Source organism: Acanthisitta chloris, unplaced genomic scaffold (assembly GCF_000695815.1).
Source record: "Acanthisitta chloris isolate BGI_N310 unplaced genomic scaffold, ASM69581v1 scaffold46439, whole genome shotgun sequence".
Taxonomy (NCBI): domain Eukaryota; kingdom Metazoa; phylum Chordata; class Aves; order Passeriformes; family Acanthisittidae; genus Acanthisitta; species Acanthisitta chloris.
The window spans coordinates 6,912-28,455 of record NW_008691742.1 but is presented as its reverse complement, the minus strand read 5'-3'; the positions used below and the strand labels follow the sequence as shown (position 1 = coordinate 28,455).

General features: G+C 38.7%; 1 protein-coding gene across 1 annotated transcript; it reads left to right on the top strand.

Moving 5' to 3' along the window:
- Positions 1-1,027: 1,027 nt before the first annotated feature.
- TEX9 (testis expressed 9) lies at positions 1,028-20,193 on the top strand (the record flags this gene model as incomplete). The annotated part of the gene is made up of 10 exons (XM_009082322.1): positions 1,028-1,127; positions 2,286-2,356; positions 6,045-6,093; positions 7,036-7,118; positions 7,642-7,820; positions 10,468-10,550; positions 12,824-12,997; positions 16,492-16,626; positions 17,113-17,247; positions 20,116-20,193. Coding segments are annotated over 10 exons (1,087 nt in total), but the record flags the coding sequence as incomplete, so codon positions are not given.
- Positions 20,194-21,544: the final 1,351 nt, after the last annotated feature.

Below are 21,544 nucleotides of genomic sequence, written 5' to 3'. Positions count from 1 at the left end.
TTCCAACACGGCTGATTCTATGATTCTGTGCTTCCAACACTGACTTTCGTCAACACTGTGACCAGAGTCTACTCAGCTAATACAATACATGTTTATAATGATTTTTTTTTTTAACATGCTACTAGACCATGGCACTAAGTGCCACATCCAGTCTCAGCTCGAAAACCTCCAGGAGTGGTGAATCCACCACCTCCCTGGGCAGCACATTCCAATGTCTGATCACTCTCTGTAAAAAAATGTCTTCCTAATATCCAACCTAACCCTCCCCTGGCAGAGCTTGAGTCTGTGCCCTCTTGTCCTGTGCTGGTTGCCTGGGAGAAGAGACCAACCCCCACCTGACTCCAACCTCCTGTCAGGGAGTTGCAGAGGGTGAGAAGGTCTCCCCTGAGCCTCCTCTTCTCCAGGCTGAACAATCCCAGCTCCCTCAGCCTCTCTTTATAGCACTTTGCTTCTGAATCATGAATATATAAGAGCTCAAGCCTGTTAAAACCAGCTTAAAAGCTGTAAAGCTTTGAAAGGAAAGCTGTTAACAGTCAGCCCCTGTGAGTGTCAGGGGTGTGTAAGGAGCCATATCTCAAACTTGGGCAGTCACAGCTCCAAGAGCTACACCGTGAAACACACAAGAGCACAACCTTCCTTTAGCCTGGACATATGTACAGCAGCACATTCTTCATTACACCACCCAGTAGTGCAGTCGTACACAGCTCCTGCCCCAAGCTCTGCTGCTGAGGATGCTGAGGGTAAGGGCTGTGAGAAACAGAATTGAGGAAATAAAGACATAAAATGCTTATTAAGCAATGACCTGTCCAAACACAAGGACACCCTTCACCTCTCAGACTTACAGTCCAAACCTTGCTGTTCAACAGGTAGAGGTGTTTTATTACTACTGATTTGCCAGAAACCCAGGAAATTGTTGAAACATAACCTTGCTAATACCCTGAAGTATATTTCAGTGTTCCTTTGCAGGAATTACTAAAATTTCAGTTAGTTCTAGCAGAAATACTGTCATGCTTATGTCTTTTAAAAGTCTTTCTGAAACTGACAAGTATTCTTACTCTTTCAGGCGACTGAATGCAGAATTAGAAGCCAAAACAGAAAAACTGGTGCGTCAGGCTGAAGAACTAATGGTGAGTAGGCTATGTAAACTTACATAATTCAGCCTTGATTCACATGCACACAGAGTTGAGCTTTAAAAGACATTTAGACCATGACTACTAAAAGTATTTTGCTGTCAAATGCAATGCCAGCTTTAACTTTTTTTTCAGAGTTGTATACTTCTACTAAAAACACATAAAAAATTAGGTTTTATATAGTTTCATTAGATGAATATAACATGTGTGCAGATATATACATAAAACCACATAATAAACTTATTTAGTTAAGAAAAATATTGGTAGGTCATTTTATATCTTATATACTAAAAGAAAAATCAGTATTTAAAAACCAGATACCGTTGGAATAACTTACTGGTGAAATAGGATCTGCACTGTTCAAGCTGAAAGAAATACAAGGAATAAGCAACATAAAGAGAAAACATGAACTTAGTAAGAAAGAAACTTTCCTAAAAGAGAAAATGTTCCTGTTTATTGTCAGTACTATCTTCTAACATTGGTGTGGCTGTGTACCAGAGTCAAGATTTTTTATGAAAATTGGAGAAATGAATAAAAAGGGAATGGGGCAGATGTAGTTTATACCCAAAACAGTCTGGAGAAGGTGTTCTGTGTATTAGATTTATTCATGTAGTAGCACTCAATTCAAATAAATAAGGCTTAAAAAGTAAATGATTAAGTCTTCTGGAAAGCTTGTTCTTGTACATGTATGCACTTTTCTTACTACTGAAACTTCATTTTTATGGCCTTTGAAAACATACTCCTCTCTTGAGCTGTGACAAGCCAAGGCTAACTGCTTGGCATCTGAGCAGAAGCAGATGAAACGGCCAAAATAGCATCTAGTCTCTTTCCTTTGAAAAACAGCAACAACAAACCCACTTTTTTTTCCCCCTTCTCTAAATACAGCAGAAGATGAAATATTCTTAGGACACTTAATATACCACATGGCACTGCCAGATTGCACAGATATACATTTAACAACAAAATAGCAATGACATTTTCATTTTTAGCCATCTTTTCCTGTGTTTGAAAAGCTCTTTTCCACAATAGACTGTAGTTTCTATTCTTTTCTATAGCAGACTGTAGCTGTTGTGATTTGTGATTTACAGATGGGTATTTTATTTTTAATGGATTATATTCCCCCCAAATTGACTAGTTTTGTCTTTTTTAATAAAGAAAGGCCAACAGAAGATGCTGTCTCAGCCAGTTGCAGTACAGGCTAAGTCACACGAAGATGACAGACAGAGGTATGTGCTTTACACCTGCTGTGTGTAATTGGTGGGGAGTCCCACACTGATCCTGCACACCCTGACCTGTGCCCTAGTCATGCTGCTTTTGTATCTGTCTTTGCAGCTTGCTGGATTGGGGGAGTCTAAATTTTGTCCTGTTATTTGAAAAAACCCCCTGATACTAAGCAAGTGTTGTTCTTGTTATTGCACAGAAGTCTTAATTCTGCTGGAATGTTCTATCTAGGATACTAAGTAGTGCTGACCCCTGTGGAAAAGCAAGGTAAGGTAACAGGTTTCTTTGCAGTACCAAACAGCAGGCACTCAGCAGTGCATGGCTTTGGACAGTTCAGCTGACAAAGAGAAGAAATAGATACTGGTTCACGTTTAACTTGGCCTAAGTATTCCTGGGCCAGGAAGTGCTTGATGAAAACAGACACAAAACCCTAAGACAGACAAACACTGAGCTGCCACCCTCTGGAACGTGGGTACCATTGCACTGCTGGGGCCCACGAGCCTTTGGCCTGGATGAACATCTGTGGGGTTTAGCCTGTGTGTTCAAACCCCTGAGCTCAGGAGTGGCACATGGCTGTATCCACTGAGTTGTTCAGGAGCACTATTATTTGTTCAAGGGTTTGTATATTGATAGTGTGGGAAGTGGGTGAGTTTAGGATAGACTAATACACACTTTATCAAGGATCTGATCTGTAGGTTCCTAAGTTTATGATACCACTAATGTGAAAAAGAAAGATACAGGGACAGACTACATGGTGCTTCGAATGTTAAGCTGCACTCGGGAAACTTGTGAAATAGTATACATGACAGTCTGAAAGAGATTTTCAAATAGTTACTTTTGTGCAGAACAAAAGCAAAGACATTAAGGAGTTATTATGAAAGTAAAAGGGGTTTTCAGTACACAAAAAGGTGTGAGAGCAAGTCTTCTGTGCTGGAGACCTGACTACCAGCAAAAGTTTGCTACTATAGTTAAAATATTCCTGAGCTATTTTAAAGCCATATCTGACAACTGGAGGCATGGGGGGCAGGAAAGTTAATGTGTTCTCAGTATCATCATGTTTTACAAACAAATTCTGGATCTTGATTAAGTTTTATGTCATGCTAGATGGATTTTGAACATTAGACAGAAGATTTTGAAGAACTTCAAACTCAAAAGAGTTGAATTTTAGGGCTCAAGTAAAGTGATCAGAGGGTTCAGCCCCAGAGAGGAAATTAATAGCTTTGATGGTACACATTTGAAATAAATGGGAGCCTTGGAAGAATGAAAAAAAAAATATTGGCAATTAGCATGTCAGAGTAGCAACTGATCTACCAATTACCTCCATAAATTAAAACACCTCAAAACAACCACAGTCTGTGTTCTGGTAAACATCTGTGTGAGAGAAGATTGGAAATCCCTTGCTGTAGTGAAAAAGAGAAATGTGTGCTAGGAATTAGGCACACTGATTATCCATGAGTGAACATTGAGGCCATTCAATTAGATTAGTTCCAAGTATTTAATATTTAATTAAAAATTCTTTTCTTTCAAAATTGTGCAAGGAGATAGGTCATGGATCCAAAGGAAGCGCTTGAGATGTTTTTGAAATATCTCTTTGAAATGTCTGTTGATTCCTTTAAGGAGAATAAACACTAAAGCGACTGGAAAGAAAGGAGGGAATTGAGGCAAAGAAAGAGCTACTATCAGGGGGAAAAAAAAAGATGACAGGTTAACAGAAATGAGTAAGAAAATTAGAAAAAAAAAAGACAAATATTTAAGTCACTCTCCAAGTCAGTGTATATTTTTTAAAACAAATTGTTGGAGAGTTCTTAGAGCATATCTTTTTGCAGGGAAACTTGAATTACTTAGCAACAAAGCAGCTCGAGTGACAGCGCCTTGCAATCAGCTTTTGTTTACCCTTTGCAGCGCAGACACTGCCAGGCTGGGGCGATGGGCAGGGCCCGCGCATGGCAGCCAGGCTGGGCTGCCGCTGGCATCAGCGGCCACAAAGGGCTTGCTCATGCACAAGCATCGCGTGTTTACACGCAGGGATGCAATTGTTAAACGTTGCCTTCTGTTTTAGTGGTGCCACGATCCTCTAGCTGCTTCTTTGTGTACCTTTTCAGGGTTTACACATGAATTTCCCTTCCCACCCAACCACAGAACTGTATTAGGAGATTTTAAAACTGGACTGGCATGTATGGGAAGAGGAGAGAAACCGTTAGGGTTAGGCAAATGGGAGGAATTGAGAGATACAATAAGGTTGGGGGTTTTGTTTGCTTTGTTCGTTTATGGGGGTTTGGTGGGTTTGTTGGTTTGGTTTTTTTTTTACAGAAGGCTCAAGACAACAGATAGATACAGTAGGAACAAATCAGTCTATTGAGGGAAAGAACATCACTGTTTTCCTGAGTATAGAGCATGTTGTATTTTCATATATTTCAGAATAACATATAACTGCTATTTCCGTGGCAGCAAATCCTCACCTTCTGCATGCTCCCAGAGCTAGCCAATAGCAGGGAAGCATGAGGAAAATAGGGTAAATAGACAAAAACTAATCATCCTATTCTTGAAGTCTGTTGCCATCCACACACAGATGATTTCTCCAGGTTTTTTTTTGGGGGGGGAGTGGGTGTTGGGTTGGTTTTTTTTTTTGGATTAATAAAATACAGAGCTTTGTGCAGATAATTCTTGTTGATGAGTGTCTGTGAAATTTTAAAAGGCAAGATCTAAACATTTGCTCAAATCAGCCTGGCAAAAAAATTAGGTGACTTAATGAGCCAGAAATTTAAATTTTATTCCAAATCTTTTATAAGCCAGCATTTTAATTGAAGTAAAAAATTATAAAGGATAGTAAAAAAGTAGCCTTGTAGTGCAACAGCACACATTCACCTAACTCATCTCAAAAGTAAAGGCGTTAGATACATGACAAGAAACTTGACCTGAAAGATACACAACATGCTTAAACTTTCTGCTTGTTTTCAGCAGACTTGAAAAATAATTGTTTAACCTGAAATTCAATTACTGAGCAGCACAGTTTTCAGCCAGATAAGCAGATAAGAAAGCTGCCTTTTTTTATTCCTGTTTTTCCCCCCATCTGTAAAACAGATACAATATTTATAATACTTATTTCAGAGAAAATTCAATGAGGCTAAATTTATAAATTGTTCCACCTCATGTTCAATTGATAGTCCCTGTCAATTGGCTTGACAGCAGCCAGTCTGAGCCTACAACTGTGTTCCCTCTTAGGATGTAGAGGAGACTGGTTTATATCCTCATTGTCTTTGTATGAATTCAGGGATTTGTGTGTCAGGTAAGTGTATTAACTAGTGAGCTGTGGGTGATCTCTGGTATTGGATTGTCAGTCTCTCCTGTTGAAGCTGATTGCACTCTGCATGCTGGCAGAGTACTGCCTGGTACAGGGAATCATCCATCTAGTGAGCCAGGAGCCTAAATTCCAAGGGACAAGATACACTGTTGTATTAGGTGCTGGAGACTGATCAGGTGATTTAGGTAGCAAATGAGGTAGAATTGGAAAGGCAGAGAATGAGACTGAATTTATGATTGTACTTAGTATATGTTCCCACCTTAGTTTATTCTAGGCATGAAGTGTTATTTTCCTGATTCTGACAGAGGAGTTGAATTTTTATTGTAAAATGTTTATTGTATTACAGATATTTGGTGAATTTTTATTTTTTCATTTTTTTTTTTTCCCTGCAGAGATCCACTCTGTCCCGAATTTTCATCTCTTACACTCTCACATGGCAAGGTATCAAAGTCAAAACTATCCTGGTTAATTTCCCTTCTGGTATAATTTCCATCTATTAATTTTGGATTTGAGTTTGTGCTACACTGAGGACTTACATGGGTGAGAAACCCAAAGAAAGTGATGCTCAAAGCCTCTCAGTGCCACTGATGGTCAAGTGGACTTAAATCATGTTTAATTTTTGTATTCTAGGTTTCCTGTGCTATAAAGCACTGATGGAAGTGTTCAGTGTTCTGAACATCACATCAAAAATTCCAAGTACAAAACATTAGAACATAATTAATTCCTTGTACTAGTATCTTCTAGATGTAATAATAAACTAGTCAAAGGAAGGACAGGAAATATATTGGAAAAATGAGATGGAATTTAGGAACAAACTCAACAGTCTCTAATAACAACTGTATTGAATCTTTTAGGAGGTGAGCTGAAGCTTCCAAAATACTGGCTGCAGTTACTTACCAGAATACAGTGGAAAACCTTCTAATTTTTGAAGAATATTTATTTGGGTGAAAGTAGCAGAAATACTGTTATACCTTCCTTCTATAGGGAATGTATAAGATGAAAATAACACATAAAATAGCAGATTTTTGAAGGTATGATAAGCATTTCTCAAAGAAATGCACTCTGATGACAGTTCAAAAATTAGTATCTTGATGATTGATTATGTGTACAACAGCTCCCATAAGCCAGTGACTATTAGATGCATTACAATTTGGGCATATGGACATAAAAGTTGGAAGATAAAGATGAGTACAAAGAAAAAAGAAAACTGTGGTTTTGAAAGCCTGAAAAGCATACTTGGAAAAGTATCCCTGAGTCTAGATATATGGAAAAGAAATTAAAAAAAAGCCACACACAAAGAAAACACTGGAAAAAAAAGTCTTTCCTAACTAATAAAATACTACTAATAATAAAAAAATCACTGCCTTCTGAAAATATTTGTAGGTAGCAAACAAGAAATGTGCTTCCACATCCACAGCTCCAACCAGACCACACTCTGGAAGCAAGGCACAGAGAACAACTTCAAGGTATAGCAGACCTTTCTTTTGGTTTGTCATTAAATATTTCAGTTGCTATTTTTGTCTCTCAGGTTATTTTTATTCATGCTTGCTCCTGTATTTATATATATTTCTATCAATGGATGTATCAAACTGTTGTTCCTCCTCAGTCAGCTCCACCATGTGGCTGTCTCTGTTTACTTGCACCAAAAATTGTCAGTGAGTGTGATTAATATTACAACAAGGAAACTGTTGCTTTGTGCTTCAGCACTTCTCAAGACTGACAGCTAGACTCTGTAAACTCCTTCAGTGAGTTTCTCTGCCTTCTACGTTATAGTATGTAAAATCCTCTTAACTGTTTATGCAGAATATGGTAAAGGTATCTTAGGTAAAGAAAATGAGAAATTGCCATCAATGCATCTTCCATATGAATGCAAGTGATGAAATTGCATTAGGTAAATAACTGTATACTCATATAAAAATATGCTGTATTTTTGTAATTTTTTTGTATTACAAATTTAAAATCTAGGGTTTCTGTTTGGGTTTTTTTTAGTTCAAAAATAAGAAACTTGGAAGTACAAAGTGCTGATAGTATTGCAATACTGGAAGATCACATAGGTTTTTCTCTAACAAAAACAATTAGCAGAATTGAAGAAAAACTAAAGAAAGGAACCTTACCAGATTGTCCAGATGATGATATTATTCCAAGTGTTGGAAATGAAATGGGAGCAGGTAAGTTTCCTCCTGTGGTTAGTTCTTTTATTCTTCATTACTTGGTGACTGTTAGAAATGGTTTTTCCTGGGGAAAAAAAAAAGGAAGGAGTTTCTGTAAAAACTACAGGGAAAATTCTAAAGGCCTTCAGTTAAAGGAAAAGAGAAAGAGGTTTCTCTTTACATAGTCCTAGAGGAAGATCAGGTTACATAGGAATGAATAACTATGTGGAAATTGAATTTTTATCTTGATTTCCACCTTCGTAGGAAGATATTTGGATGGTTACATGTGTTGAGTATGTGCATAACATTTGATTAATTTTGTAGGTTATATCTCAACTCTGCAGTAACAAGCAATGATACAAATACACAGACATAGAGAAGGCTGAAGATCACATTCTGGTTTTATATAGTATACTCATACACACATGAACAAAATACCTGAATGTATTGTTGCACTTCATGCTAATTTTCAGATTATCTCAGGAACTCAAGACTTCTGTTCTTTCCTCTAAGGTACCAGAGTCTCTCAGACATCTCTTTCTTTGCCATTCCTTAAACCATTGGTTACTTTATAACCTAAGACCATCCTATAAAGTGATGTTCCTCCCCCTTATTAGCCTAATCGGGTGATCAGGATTGACCAGTTAGGAAGCTCATTGTTTAATTAGCTTTACCTCTTGTGAGAATTCAAACAGGCACCTCCCAAAACTGGTGGGGTTCTAGCTGCACTTGTATTTTCACCAGGTTTACTACTAGGTGCTCTTAATGACACAGAGCTGTCTAAGACAGAAGTTGTCTATGGACTAGTAGCTGAGTAAAAAAGGAAATGGTAAAAAGAACTAGTTTTTACAGGTAATGGTTTAGCCCTAGAGTGACCTGTCATGGAGCTTACATTGTTCATGATAGCTGGTAAAGAAATTTGTATATGAAACAATGATTTGAGGATAGTTAAAACTGATGTGTTGGAGAAGAATCTCATAGCTCTGAGTGAGGTGATAGAGTGCAAGTTTATACTCTGTATCACAAAGAATGCAAAGTAATGCTGATACCAAACACAACTATCCAATTACACCTACTTGACAACAATTACACCTACTACACAACTCCAATTACACCTACTACTGAGCTGGACTTCCTTTAGCTATCACTAAATAAAACACCTCCAAAAGCATAAACAGCCTGTCTGCAGTGGAAGAGGCAAATTGATTGTTAGAAATCCTTCAGAAGATAACAGAAACCAAACTATTGCACTGTTATTATTATGCTGTTACATAGCTGATGTTGCCCCAGTGTGAGTGTGGCACACCCCACTCAAAACCAGCACACAGAACTAGCAGAGAGACAGTTAAGAGTGTACAGTAGCAATTAGAAGCACGGAACAGCTTGAATTTGAATCTTCAGTTTGAAAACAAAACAATTAAAGGCAATATGAGAGATCTGTAATGCAAACAGTAGTGGTAAAGGAAAAGCTGTCTATAATGCAAACACTAGTAAATGCCACATTAAATGGGGCTTAAAGCAAATTAAATTAGCCAACTCACTGCCACAGGATACTGTGAACGCCAAACTACAATATGTTTTATGAAGAAAATCAAACAACTTAATCCCCTTTCAGGTAGTTCTGTACTGTTGAATATGAAGGCTTCAATATGGTCTTCATCTCAATAGCCACTAGTTACCAGAAGCTAGCAAGGATATAATAGGAGGAATAAAAGTCAGTCTGTGTCTTATTTTTTCATGGTGTTTCTGTAAATCCTAGTTATTATTGGCCTCTGCAGAGTTACAGCTTAAGCAGCAATTGACAATTGATAAGGGAAGGTGAGTGAAATGAAAAGAATTCCTGTTACAGCAGATGAACACATGTACCCATCCATTCCTTCACACTCAGCTCCAGATACTCCTCTTTCACTTTATTCTTTTCTCCTTGTACCTACTGTGAATAATGGTTATTCCTATGTTGCTCAACTTGATCCTCAAACTATCCATGCTTCCTGCCTGTGGAAGCTCAGTGGGAGTTCCTGGGGAGGGAAAAGAACAGACTGTTCACAGCTTGTTTTGTCATGACAGTCCATTTCTTAGCTGTCCAAAAGCAAGAAAGTACCTAATTTGGAAAAATCACCTGATTAAATGGATTTAACTTTAAACTATTAGTTGAAGAATGTTACTTTAAAAAAGCACAGACTACTGTGTGGGAGGGATACTTACCTGCTGGGAGGGGTTTGCAGTCTGCATTGAATTCCTTGTTGTGAGCATTGCTTGGGCTGTAACTGCACAAAGTGCAGCTACAGAGGGATTGCAATGCAGACATGCCCTGCAGTAGAGTTTTCAGGACTTCAGGCTCAAGAAATGCTGTAACTTAAGTCATGGTATGATGTGAGTTTTCACTAAGTTTCAATTTTGAGAATTGAGTCTCTTACATTTTAAAGAGGTCAAGTTCAGTCATTAAAAGAAAAAAATCTATACAAAGGTTTGCCTAAGAATGAGAAACTTGCATCATTTTTTTAGAAATCTGAGTTTTTATTTGCCTATTTCTCTTTCATAATGTTAAACAATATAGTGTGTTTTTATAAACAGAAAATGAAAGTGAGGTCTTACTTCAGTCCTGCTTTTCTGCATTGAACAAGGAGTACTTGTGGATATTAAATGTAACTTTTTATGTTCACAGAAGCTCAAATCAGATTTCTTAAGGCTAAGTTACGTGTTACACAGGAGGACTTGGCTAATGTAGTGTTTGAATGCAGAAAAAAGGTAAGAGCTGAATTTTCTTATCCATAGAAATGGAGTATGTTCCCCTTGAACAAATAATCACAACAGAATTCTATCAACCTTTCCTTTTCAAATATGAAGAGCTAAGGTTCTGTCTTTTTGAAATAGCCTGAGAATTTAGAGTTAATGTTAATTTCTGCATAAATGTGATCTTGGGCTAAAAGCTTGTGAAATACTCTTAATGCAAAAGAATTTGAAGCAGGAAAGAACCACTGGGAATGAAAATGTTCCCCAGCTGTAGGAACACTGTGATGCTGCAGAGTGCCCAAACCATCCGTGCTGGGCAGGAGAATGTTACCAGAGCCTGAGAAAAAGGAGGAGGAAACAGCAGCAGTGAAATACAGAGTTTGGTGTACAGAGAGAAAACGAGTGGTGCCTGGGTGATGGGAAGAGAGGGGTGTTTAGGGCACAATAAGAAATGGAAAAGCTTGAGAAATGCAGTCAGGTGCTTTAGTGTCCTTGGTGGAACAAAGTGTGGAAACAGCTAATCTGTATTGTAATCAAAACAGAAATTAGGCTTTCTCCATTGAAAGAGTACAATTGAAGCAGAGAACTGTATTTGGAGTTACATATTTGGGCAGATCAGACTGAACTTAAAGCATTGTGAAGCTGCACTGGTACTTCACTGTTAGTGTATTACAAGTGAGTTTTAGGATCTGCACTGTCTGGCAATATATTTTCAGGTGATGCTCAAAGATCTCTTGAACTGTAAAACTTAACTAGCTTGTATCTGCCTGCCAGAGGGATCGACTCAGATATTTGTAATCAGGCAAGGTTTTGGAACTAACTTCCCATTTTACATTATTGGGTTCTTCTTAGTCGTGGTCTCTTGCCTTCAGAATGATTTTTCCACCTCTTCCCCAGGCCCCAATGTGATGATGACATTGAGAACATGGCAAAACACCTATATGTTTTCTCTCAAGCTTTTAATTTGGAGTTAAGGAGCAGGATGATACTAAATTAGTACATGGAGAAAATCTTTAGAAGTAATTAGATTTTGATATTTTATATTCTGTACTTTATTTCGTCAATACAGCTGCTTCTGCATTTCAATACTTCAGTGCTGTGATCAGAAGGAAGTTGTTACATTAAAGACATTTTCATTTTCAAATCAAATATACTTTTGTCAGTAGCTATTGAACTAAATCATTCCATGCCAAAACCCCTACAGAATTCAGTTAGTGTAGCAGATGACACAAGACAATCTTGTACCTATTCTTGTCCTGCTCCCACAGTGCTCTGTATGTAAATGTATCATTTTGGATATCAGTTTGTCTAGTGTGAAAACAACTTTATTAGATTCAGAAGGTCACAAAAATCTCATTTTGGCAAAGGTTTGAGGTAGATTCTGGGTTTTGTTCCAATTCACAGTCCAGTTGATACAAGGAAGCAGTAGATCTGTTTTAAATAGAAAGAAGTGGGAGTTCCTGAGGTGCATGTGGTCCATGAAGCTTAGGGTAAAGCACATCTATTCCCCAGGTGAGAAGCTTCTATTCCAAGGGGCTGAGAGGACAGCAGAGAGACTTGTTTTCATAGAAAATCTGCTGCTGTGTGAGCCTTGGTTTCTTTTTTTTTAAAGATATGAAGGGCATAATGTGTCTGAAATAACCCACATTAGTATTCACTTACAAAGTTTGAAAGGTTATAAAAGAAAATGCCTTGAATTATAATGCTTAATGTGGGATGTAATTGCTAGTAGGTCATGAATCTAATACAGGATTCACTTGGTGTTAAGAGAATCTTGAATTTGAATACTTGATGTATCCTGGATCATTAGCTTGCTTTTAAGTAAAAACCAGATAATCTCCTAAAACGTAATGGATTGATTTATCAGTAATTATATTCTCTTCTTTTCCCCATAATTTTTCCTAATGTGTGCAGTTAGCTATTCTCACCAAAATGTCACAAAATAGCTATGTGCCACTGTTACTCATGTTCCTCTATAACATTTTGATAGTTCTCAAAACCTTTGAGCTATCAGAAATTAAATGTTTTACATACTGCTACAAGACAGTTCCAAGTAAAAGAGTATAGAAAATGAAAGGAGTGTTACTGGGTTTTGAGGTATTATCCTGGTAAAATGCTGTTTTGTTTTCCTTGTTTGTATTAGTTGTTGCCTCATTCATTTAAAAACACTAACCTATCTACAGTATGTATATTTTTACTGCCTTTTATTTACAAGACATGATTGTTGCATAATCCTCCTGCTTCCTTGCAATAATTTAGTTGGATTTTTGCTAATTACTGCCAAACAGGATGATGAAAATGAAGATTTGGAAACTCAGCTTAAAGATACTGAGGAAGAAAACAGCAGACTGCAACGAGCTATCAGTGTGCAGCTCTCCCAGACTGAGAAGTACAAGATGCTGTCACAAGAAGCAAACAGAAAAAGTGAAGGGTTACAGCAAGAGGTCACTGCACTAGAAAAGGTACTGCAGATATTAGTCTAATTTTTCTCACAAAAAGGAAAAAACCCAATCAAATCACCTTCTGTGCCCTAGTTTGATGTTCGTGTCCATTAGCTTTTCAATCTCTGTTAATTGTTTTACAAATTGTATGTTTAACTGGTCTAATCCATTTTTAAAGGAAGAAGTAATATATTTTACTGCGTTTCTTCTGCTTCTACAGTCCTATGTTTCTGTATTTTAAAATGAAATTCCTGCATAAAAAACCCACAAGAGACAACACAACCTTTTCAGAAACTGCTGTCAAATTCACAAAGGAATCCTGAAAAATACAGGGAAATTTTATTTTTTCTGGTTTTAATTATAATTGTTAAAAATGACTTCTGTACTAAGAGTTTTATTGGAAACTCTAGAACTTAGTGAACATTTTTTTTTTAGAAGCACCTGCAGCTCCTATTAGTACATTCTGCAGAGGGAGGAAGGAATATCTCTTTGTTGTTGAAAATGGTCTGTTTGGAGGCCAATGGGGGTGAGTCCAAGCTCCTGTGGCTCATGCTGTACCTCACAGGACAGTGGTCTGTTTTAAATTTCCTTAAATAAGTACCTGATGTTGATTCTGTCAGGAAAAATATTCAATAGTTGTACTGATGCTACTCATCAGCCCACAATAAATAGGGCTGAGAGATTTACAGAGTCATTTACTCCTTTCTCTTAAAGCAAGACAGGACAGATTATATCCAAGCCATCCTGGACATAAAGTTGTTTAACTTGTACTTAAAGCCTGCTGTGATGGCAGTTTCCATCATTGCCTTAGGCAGTCTGTGCTGGTTCTTGCACTCAGTCACAGATAAAAAGTATTTAGGACATGTCTGTTGGGACAAACAGTTTATTCACTTTGGCTGTACAGGTACCACATCCAGAGTGTGGTCACTTCCCTCACTTCCCTTTGCTCTGGATTTACCATCCTCAGTTCCTTCAATTATTCCTCATAGGTTGTGTTTTCTAGAATTCCTCAAGGTTACCAATCAGAAATGATAATGAAAACAGTGGTAGTTCTTTAAAACACTAAGACAGCAAAAAGGACAAGTGTATGTAATGAATGGTTCTCTGCTGATTCACAAGTGACTTTACATCTATTTTCTGATATAAGAAATTATCCAACTCCAAAAACCATGCATTTAAAAATAATTTTGCAGTAACTGCTTAAATCTCCTGTGGATTTAGCAGCCTGAAAACTGCTCTATTCTTTAGCTATGAAGTATTATTCGACACTGTGTAATTAATGTAGTGCAGATTAATTCTAGACACATGTTTAAAAGCAATTTCCTGTGAACACAGGTACTTCTGTGTCAGTGAACTCTCAAGACTCATACCTTCAGTCTAGAGAAAGTGTTCTGTATGGTTGAGACAGCACAAATGCAATCTCTGATTTTGGGGCTTTTGTTACTATTTCTGTTGCAATGTGGGTTATAGGAGACACAAGCTCTGACATTTGCTTTCCCAAGCTGCCTTGGATTATCAGCAGTTTGTGCCATTCCATTAATACCCCAGGTACTGTCTTTGTATGTGCCCAGGCAAAGATCCTCACCTGCTTTTCACAATTTACCTGAAACATGGGAACTCCTTGGTTATTTTTACATTCCATTCTTTTGGTGTTTGGTCTCATTTCTGCTGTAACACTCACCTCAGGCAGCAGCTGAATGCTGAAGCTCCCAGAAACTTCCAGCCTCTTCTTTCTAGCATTCCTCTTTTTTTTTTTATCTAGTTGATCTAATAAATGGTATCACCTTTCCCATCTCTTTTTCAACACCTGTCTACAAGAACATTCCTTCCTCTGTGTTCTCTCTCCCTTGTTAATTCAGTGTGGCTGTAATGTTAGATAATGGTCAGGGAACACCAAAGTTGTGCTCTTATTCTTTCCAAGGCTTTGTGCAGGGGGTTTATAATTTGCCTTGAGAAGGGCTTGATGATAAGCAAACATTATCTCTGAAATGTTTTTGGGGGAGAACAGTTGTTGCTAAGCTTCCTAAGGATAGGAGTGCTGTGTATACTTGGTACTGGGAGGAGAGAAAAGCTGCTGGGAGAGTTATTCACAGGTGAGCTCTGTGCTATCACAGCCCTCACTGATACTCATGAGCCTCAGCCATGCCAGAACAGTGGAGAAAATCCAGAAGTTGAAATGGGCTCCAGTCTTATCCCCTCCTCTTAGAGAAACCTTAGATGAGAAAATTAACCCAGCTTTAACTTAAAGTATGGAAGAATTGGCAGAAGTCTTGCCTAGCTACAAAATAAAACACTTATTTCAAGCATTTTTAAGATTGAAAACTTGGGAGTCAAATTCATTTAACAATATACCCTCCCTGGATGACTTGCAGAAAAAAATCCTTGATAAGGATATAATGTATTACAGTAAATGTCAAAAAGCCCTAGAAGAATTCTTAGAATTCTTTCATTAAGTGATATGATTAGCTGATAAGTAATTTGCATTGCATGCAGACTGTTTTTTGGGCATTAAATGCCTGAAAGACTATGCCAAAGCTTTTCATATTAATGCAGAATAAAATGGCACAAAAGATTTAGTTGACTTTATCCACTGCTCCATCATCTTGACACAAGGCAAAGAGGTCAATTTATATGTATTTCTTGGATAAATTATGTGGAAATGCTAAGTAACCACCACAGAGCAGGTGTGGAATTGAGAAAATAGGGCAGTTACTCAGAGCAATGAGGCCATCTGACGGTCAAAAGGCTAACAACAAGCCTCTTCTCTGCCTTGGTTTGGTTAAAAGAATCTTTTTGTGCCCATTACTAATAATTTGATACTTTAAAAATAAGTCTATTTCTTTTCTATAGAACACAAGATGTGCTCTTTCTGCCAGAACTATTTATTTCCTTTACTTTGTCTGTTATCTATATGCCCTGATCTTTAGTCTTATTGTTCTGTTCCTCAACTTGGTCTCTTTTTCTCATTTCCCCACTTACAGCACTGTGAACACTGTCAGCAGAGTCAAGAGGGAACTGGTTTGATTGGTGCCATAAACACTCGATGAACTATTTCTGCCAGACGAAATAGTTACTCCCCTCAGCCATCTTCAGGAGGCTGCTTTAACTTCTTGGTGGTAATTGCATGTAGGAATATTTGGGGAAAAGAGGCAAAAGGAACAGGGGGGAAGAAGCAGCTGGGAACAGGAGCCACTGTTCCAAAACCTGCCTCACAGTGGACATAGTGATATTTTTTCTCATCTTCTGACAAGACTTTTCAGTCAATCATGTGGCCTCACATGATCAGTTCCACAGTTTTTCCAAGAGAAATTTAAAGATCCCTTTTCAAGATTTCAGAGGAGAAAGGGATGATTTAATGGTAGAATTGTCTTTGAGACAGATTCTGTCTGCAGGCCACAGATGTCTACAGACTCTTCAGCTTTCAAGGGTGAGCCTTGCTGTAAATGTGTCAGTATGGGATTCATAAAAACACCAGTATTCATGAGGTTTGTTTTTATCTGTTGCTTCTTAACCAGGAATTGGAGAACCTGAAACGTGCACAAAAACAGGCTGCAGCCACTCAGAGTGCAACTGAGGCTCGCTTGAACAGGGCCCTGGAAGAAGTGGAAAGGTATAAAGTGGAGCTGAATAAACTGAAGCAAAGCAACAAGGTACAGTGGCTCAGGAGAACAAGTTTCAATCTGTAATCACTCAGTAATGTTAGAATGACACAAAAGGCTTGATCACAGCTTTGGCAGCATTGTCTCTCTGACAGGCAGTCCCAAAATTAACAGAGCAAGTCACCAAAGGCCTTGATAAGTTACATTGGGTGACACTACTGCAACCTGTGCAGAAGGGAGAAATGTACAGAATCAAGTCAAAGCCTTTCTGATTTTCCTCATTTCTTTGTAAATGAGACATGTTTAGACAGAGGGAGAAGTACACACCCCCCCCAACATACACCGGCAAACCAGGGCTGTTCCCTTTGAGATTTTTCTCTTTTGTTTTTAAGCTTCAATGTGCAAATATTTTGATTAATCCCAATTCTTGTCAGAAATGTATAGCTAGTTTGTAATTTTTGCTATGTATATCCAGGTTTCATTGGTTAAAGCACCACTGTCATAAATAGCACATCTCTGCTTTTCTTCCCTTGGTAGGATATAGCTAACCAAGAGCTCAAAACTATTGAAGAACTAAAAACAGAAAACAAGAAACTACAGAAACAAAAAGGAGAGCTAATGACTGGTTTCAAAAAGCAGTTAAAGTTAATTGACATTTTGAAGAGACAAAAGGTAAGTACCAGAGTACAGGTGTATTTCAGTTAACCTCTAGCTACATTTGGCTGTTGTCACACAAGGCAATTCTGGAAACTGGAGCCCCAGGACTGGGAAATTTCAGTGCAAGGAAGAGCATTATTAGTGCCCTTTGCTAACGTTTTGCTTTATAGCAAAGGCTGGTCTTCTTCTGGATGGCCCCCATTGCTAGGTCATGGTGAGAGATTACTGCTGACCCAGAGTATCTGTTTGTTCAAGAGCAAACACTGCTCAGGTAACAACAGCAACTCCCTCGGGTGCTGTGTCAGTAGGACCCATTTTAGCATGTGAGAATTTTTAGTTTTTCCCTCCCACACATCATGTGTCAGATCAGCAGCTGTAAGAGTGAAGCACTCATTTCAGACCTGCCTTCTTGCTGGGTTCTCAAAGCATGTCCCTCCCTATCACCGTTATTTCATGTCATTTATGTTCTGAGGTGCTCTGTACATGTTCACTCATGCCCAAGTGCAGATGTCCTTGTGTGTCAGACAAAAAAAACAAAACAAAACAAAACCAAGAGTACTCACCCTAGGTGTGAATTTACTCGACTGAAAGAGGGGAGTTGGTCTCCATCCTTTGGTAATTGCTGGAATATCCTGCATACTTTGAATCACACACAGTGCAGTAACATCACCATGGGTGTTCCCATCCACTCTGCACTTGCAGCTTACTCTGAAAGTCACTTGGTTCTACATTCATTTCATATCTCACCCCATTCCTCTCCCTCGGGGCATGAAGGGGCAGGTAAGGGCTGCTGCCTTGCACTTTCTTTAGCAGCTGAAGCTGAGATTGAAGGGAGGAGAAGTGGTAGAGTAAGTGCTGCCAATTCATGCTCAGTGATTAGCAATACAGCTTCCAGAGAAAGCTGTTGTAGTGAGAAGTAGATTAACACTTCAGATAGAATACAGCTAAAAATGTCTTTAACTATGATATTTGATAAAGCTATATTTGATGTCCCCAAAAGAAGTGGTGTTTTACTGGAAAAGAGAAACCTCTGACATTGGAGGGTGGGTAAATATATTAGTCAAAATATAATTTCAGCATAGACCTGTCAAAAGAGGTTTGATGGTGCAAACTGAAAGAACCTGTGAGTTTGCACAGAAGGAAATTAAAGTGAGAGAACTGTATGCTAGGAAATGCTGCCCAAATCAAACAATTTTCCACTTATTAGTTCCATCACACCTTTCACTTATAAATCCTTGAGGTGTGTGTAGTCATTTCCATCAATTTTCCTTCTGAGGCTGCATGAGACAGGTAGAGCTACAGGCTCACAGCTGTCTGGACAGGATCTTAGCACCACAGAGTTGGTCACCTCCAATTGCTCACTCTGCTAATCCCATGTGGCTCATTTTGGGATGGAGTTAACACCCTTGTTGCACTCTCAAACCGAAGCTGTAGGAGAGCTAAAGCAAGCAATGTGTGGTGGTTGCTGAGCAGAACCCCTTAAACAAGGCTTAGCCTTAAAGATAAGAAAATAGAACATTTTATTTACCCTTTGAGCACTTCAGTGATCACCAGACAGTTTGTAAACACTTTTGAAGCTGTTGAGATCCTAGAGGAAGAATAGTTCTGTATGAAGTGGCAGCTTCATGGAACAAAATACACACACATCCTAAGAACTGGGAATTGCAATATGGAGGTACACCCTTGAATTGGATGAACCTCCCCAACACAGGGCAAAGGAGGACAGGTAACTAGAATCAGAGGCAGTGGGGCTGCTCATGCTTTTCCAGTGCAACAGAACTTTTCTGGCAGTAACAGGGTGCAGAGGAGATCCCAGGGATTCATCTAACAGGAGCAGTGCTTTCTTAATCTTTGGCTGGACCTCCTAGCTCTGCAGGTTTGTTTTGAGAATGAAAACTATATAGTGTTCACTCAAAATGTGCTCTTGACATGAGGTACCTTGTCCTCTGGAAGGTGAATTCACTGGAATGGCTGTCCCAGAGCAGAGTTTCTGTTTGGGAACCAAACCCACAGTCTCAGCCAAATGTCACAGAACTGCATTAAACATATTTTTTAAAAATGACAAATACTGTATCAGAACTGGAGACAGAGCCAGCTGCTTGCCTTTTCCTACAGAAAGTGTTATTTACTCAGAAGAAGGTGCTGTTAGTTGTCCTTTCTAAACAGAGTGACTGGAAGAACCTGAAATAGACTGGGCCTAACCCTGCCCCTTGCAGCTTCTGGCAGAAAGCACTGGGCAAGGGCAGCTGAGGCTCACAGGTGCTTACTATTCACAGTCAGTGGAAAATTGCAGGTCTGCTTCTCACAGGCCTTTTGGTGAATGAATGAGGAAAATCTCATTTGGGCTATTTGTGGAGTGTTTGTGTGACAGGTTCAGGTGCATAGAGCAGGCAGAGCTAACCTGAAGAATGACAGAGGAGAAAAATCCCCCAAAGGTATTAAATATCAGGAGTTTGGTTTGCAATAGCTTTAATGATAAGCTGTATATTGATCAGCCTGAAAGAACATGACCAATTTTCTTATATGTGTTCTTCACAGGTGATAAGGGTTGTCAGATTGTCAGGAGTTTCCATGCACCATTAAAACAGATATTGTTAAAGCAATGTAAGGAAGTAAGAAAAGCTGTCAGCCTCATTTTACTAGAGCTGAACTTGCAATGTTTAGCATAAAATTTACCCTATTATCCCTACACTGTAAATTTTTGCAGAAAAATGGGAATAGCAGCTTCAGCTGGAACAGGTGAACATCCTTCAAAACCATAGTACCAGAAGATGGAATGACAGATTTGAAGCCCCTTTCAGCTATCCCAGTTACCCAGGATTTTGTATTGGCCATCCACACTATTTTACCTTCTGCTCCTAATTAGTTTTGTTATGTTTTCAGATGCACATTGAAGCTGCTAAGATGCTTTCTTTTACTGAAGAGGAATTCATGAAAGCTCTTGAGTGGGGAAATTACTGATCCCATTACAAAACAACTTCTGTTGGAAAGACAAGTCAGATGGTACATTATTTTGTGACTGTATATGAATCCTTGTTAATAGTTAATAATTGTATTTCCCAGTGAATTGATTTTGTTGATTTTGCTAATGTTTAAGTTGTTTAACTTTTGTAAGCCTGAGAGCTTGTGTTGTGATGTCATATGAAATACAAATTTCTACTGCAGTGTCAGGTCAAACTGCCCATTCTGTAGTGAGCAGAGGTACAGACTGTGCAAGGAATATTCCAACAAGTGGACTTTGTTATCAGTTTGCTCTGGTTTAGCATTTAAAATTCTTAACTTCCCTATTGTAATATTCAGTCCAAAGATGTCAGGATTTAGCCTCAGAAAATTCCTTGTTGCAACATAAATAAATTAACCAGTGGTCCAGTTGAGAAGAAAATGTCATGTCCTTTTTAAACACGTGGTTGGAAAATTGGCCTTGTCTGTTCTCTGTAACAGATCTCCCCTCAAAGCTAGTTGGTCTGGCATCTAATTTAAGCACCAACAGCTCTTTTATAGAAATGATCACAACTTGTTTTACCCATTACATCTCACCCCCTGGCTGGTGTAACCATACATGAGACCTGCCCCTCACTGCCCAGGCTGACTCCATAGTCCCACACAGCTGTATTGGTAAAACTGCTCCTTTAGTCAAGGTGAAACTATGAAATCTTTCCCTGGCCATCAGCAGCTGCTTCGGGATCTAGTCAGGAGTTCTGACTCCACATTCACAGGGGCTTTACAAGCATTACATCCTTGACAGTTTCAGTAGTCATCAGTATAACTAAGAACTAGATAAAAGCTAAAGTTAGATGAGCTGAGCATGTCATGTGTACACTAATGAAGAGGAGCAGTACAAGCCTGTACTGCTTGCACAAACCTTCGTCAGAGGTTTCCTCAACTGTTTCAATGGATTCCTCCCTCAGAGTGAGTGAATAGGAACATAGCACAAAAATAGTAAATTTATGTACTGTAAGAAAGGTATAAACAGTGGTTCTGACCTCAGAATGGAATGATGTCTCTGCTTAGATCCTACCAGCAAAGGACCTCAGACCTTCCCCTTCGAGATGAGACAAACTACATGTGGATTAGGATCACAGTTGTGTAATGCACAGCTCAGTCCTCACATCACCCCCAGAACCAGGGCACCAAGAGAATCCTCCAGTCCATACTGGAACACACATGTGAATTTACACTGGGCTTAAGTTTCTGCTGTGTTGCTGGAGAAAACATTTCAACTGAGAATAACTCCACAACAGTTTATTGATGAAAAATGCAAGTGCAGCACACACTCAAATAAAACTAACTGCTCACCAGTTTAGAACTTTGG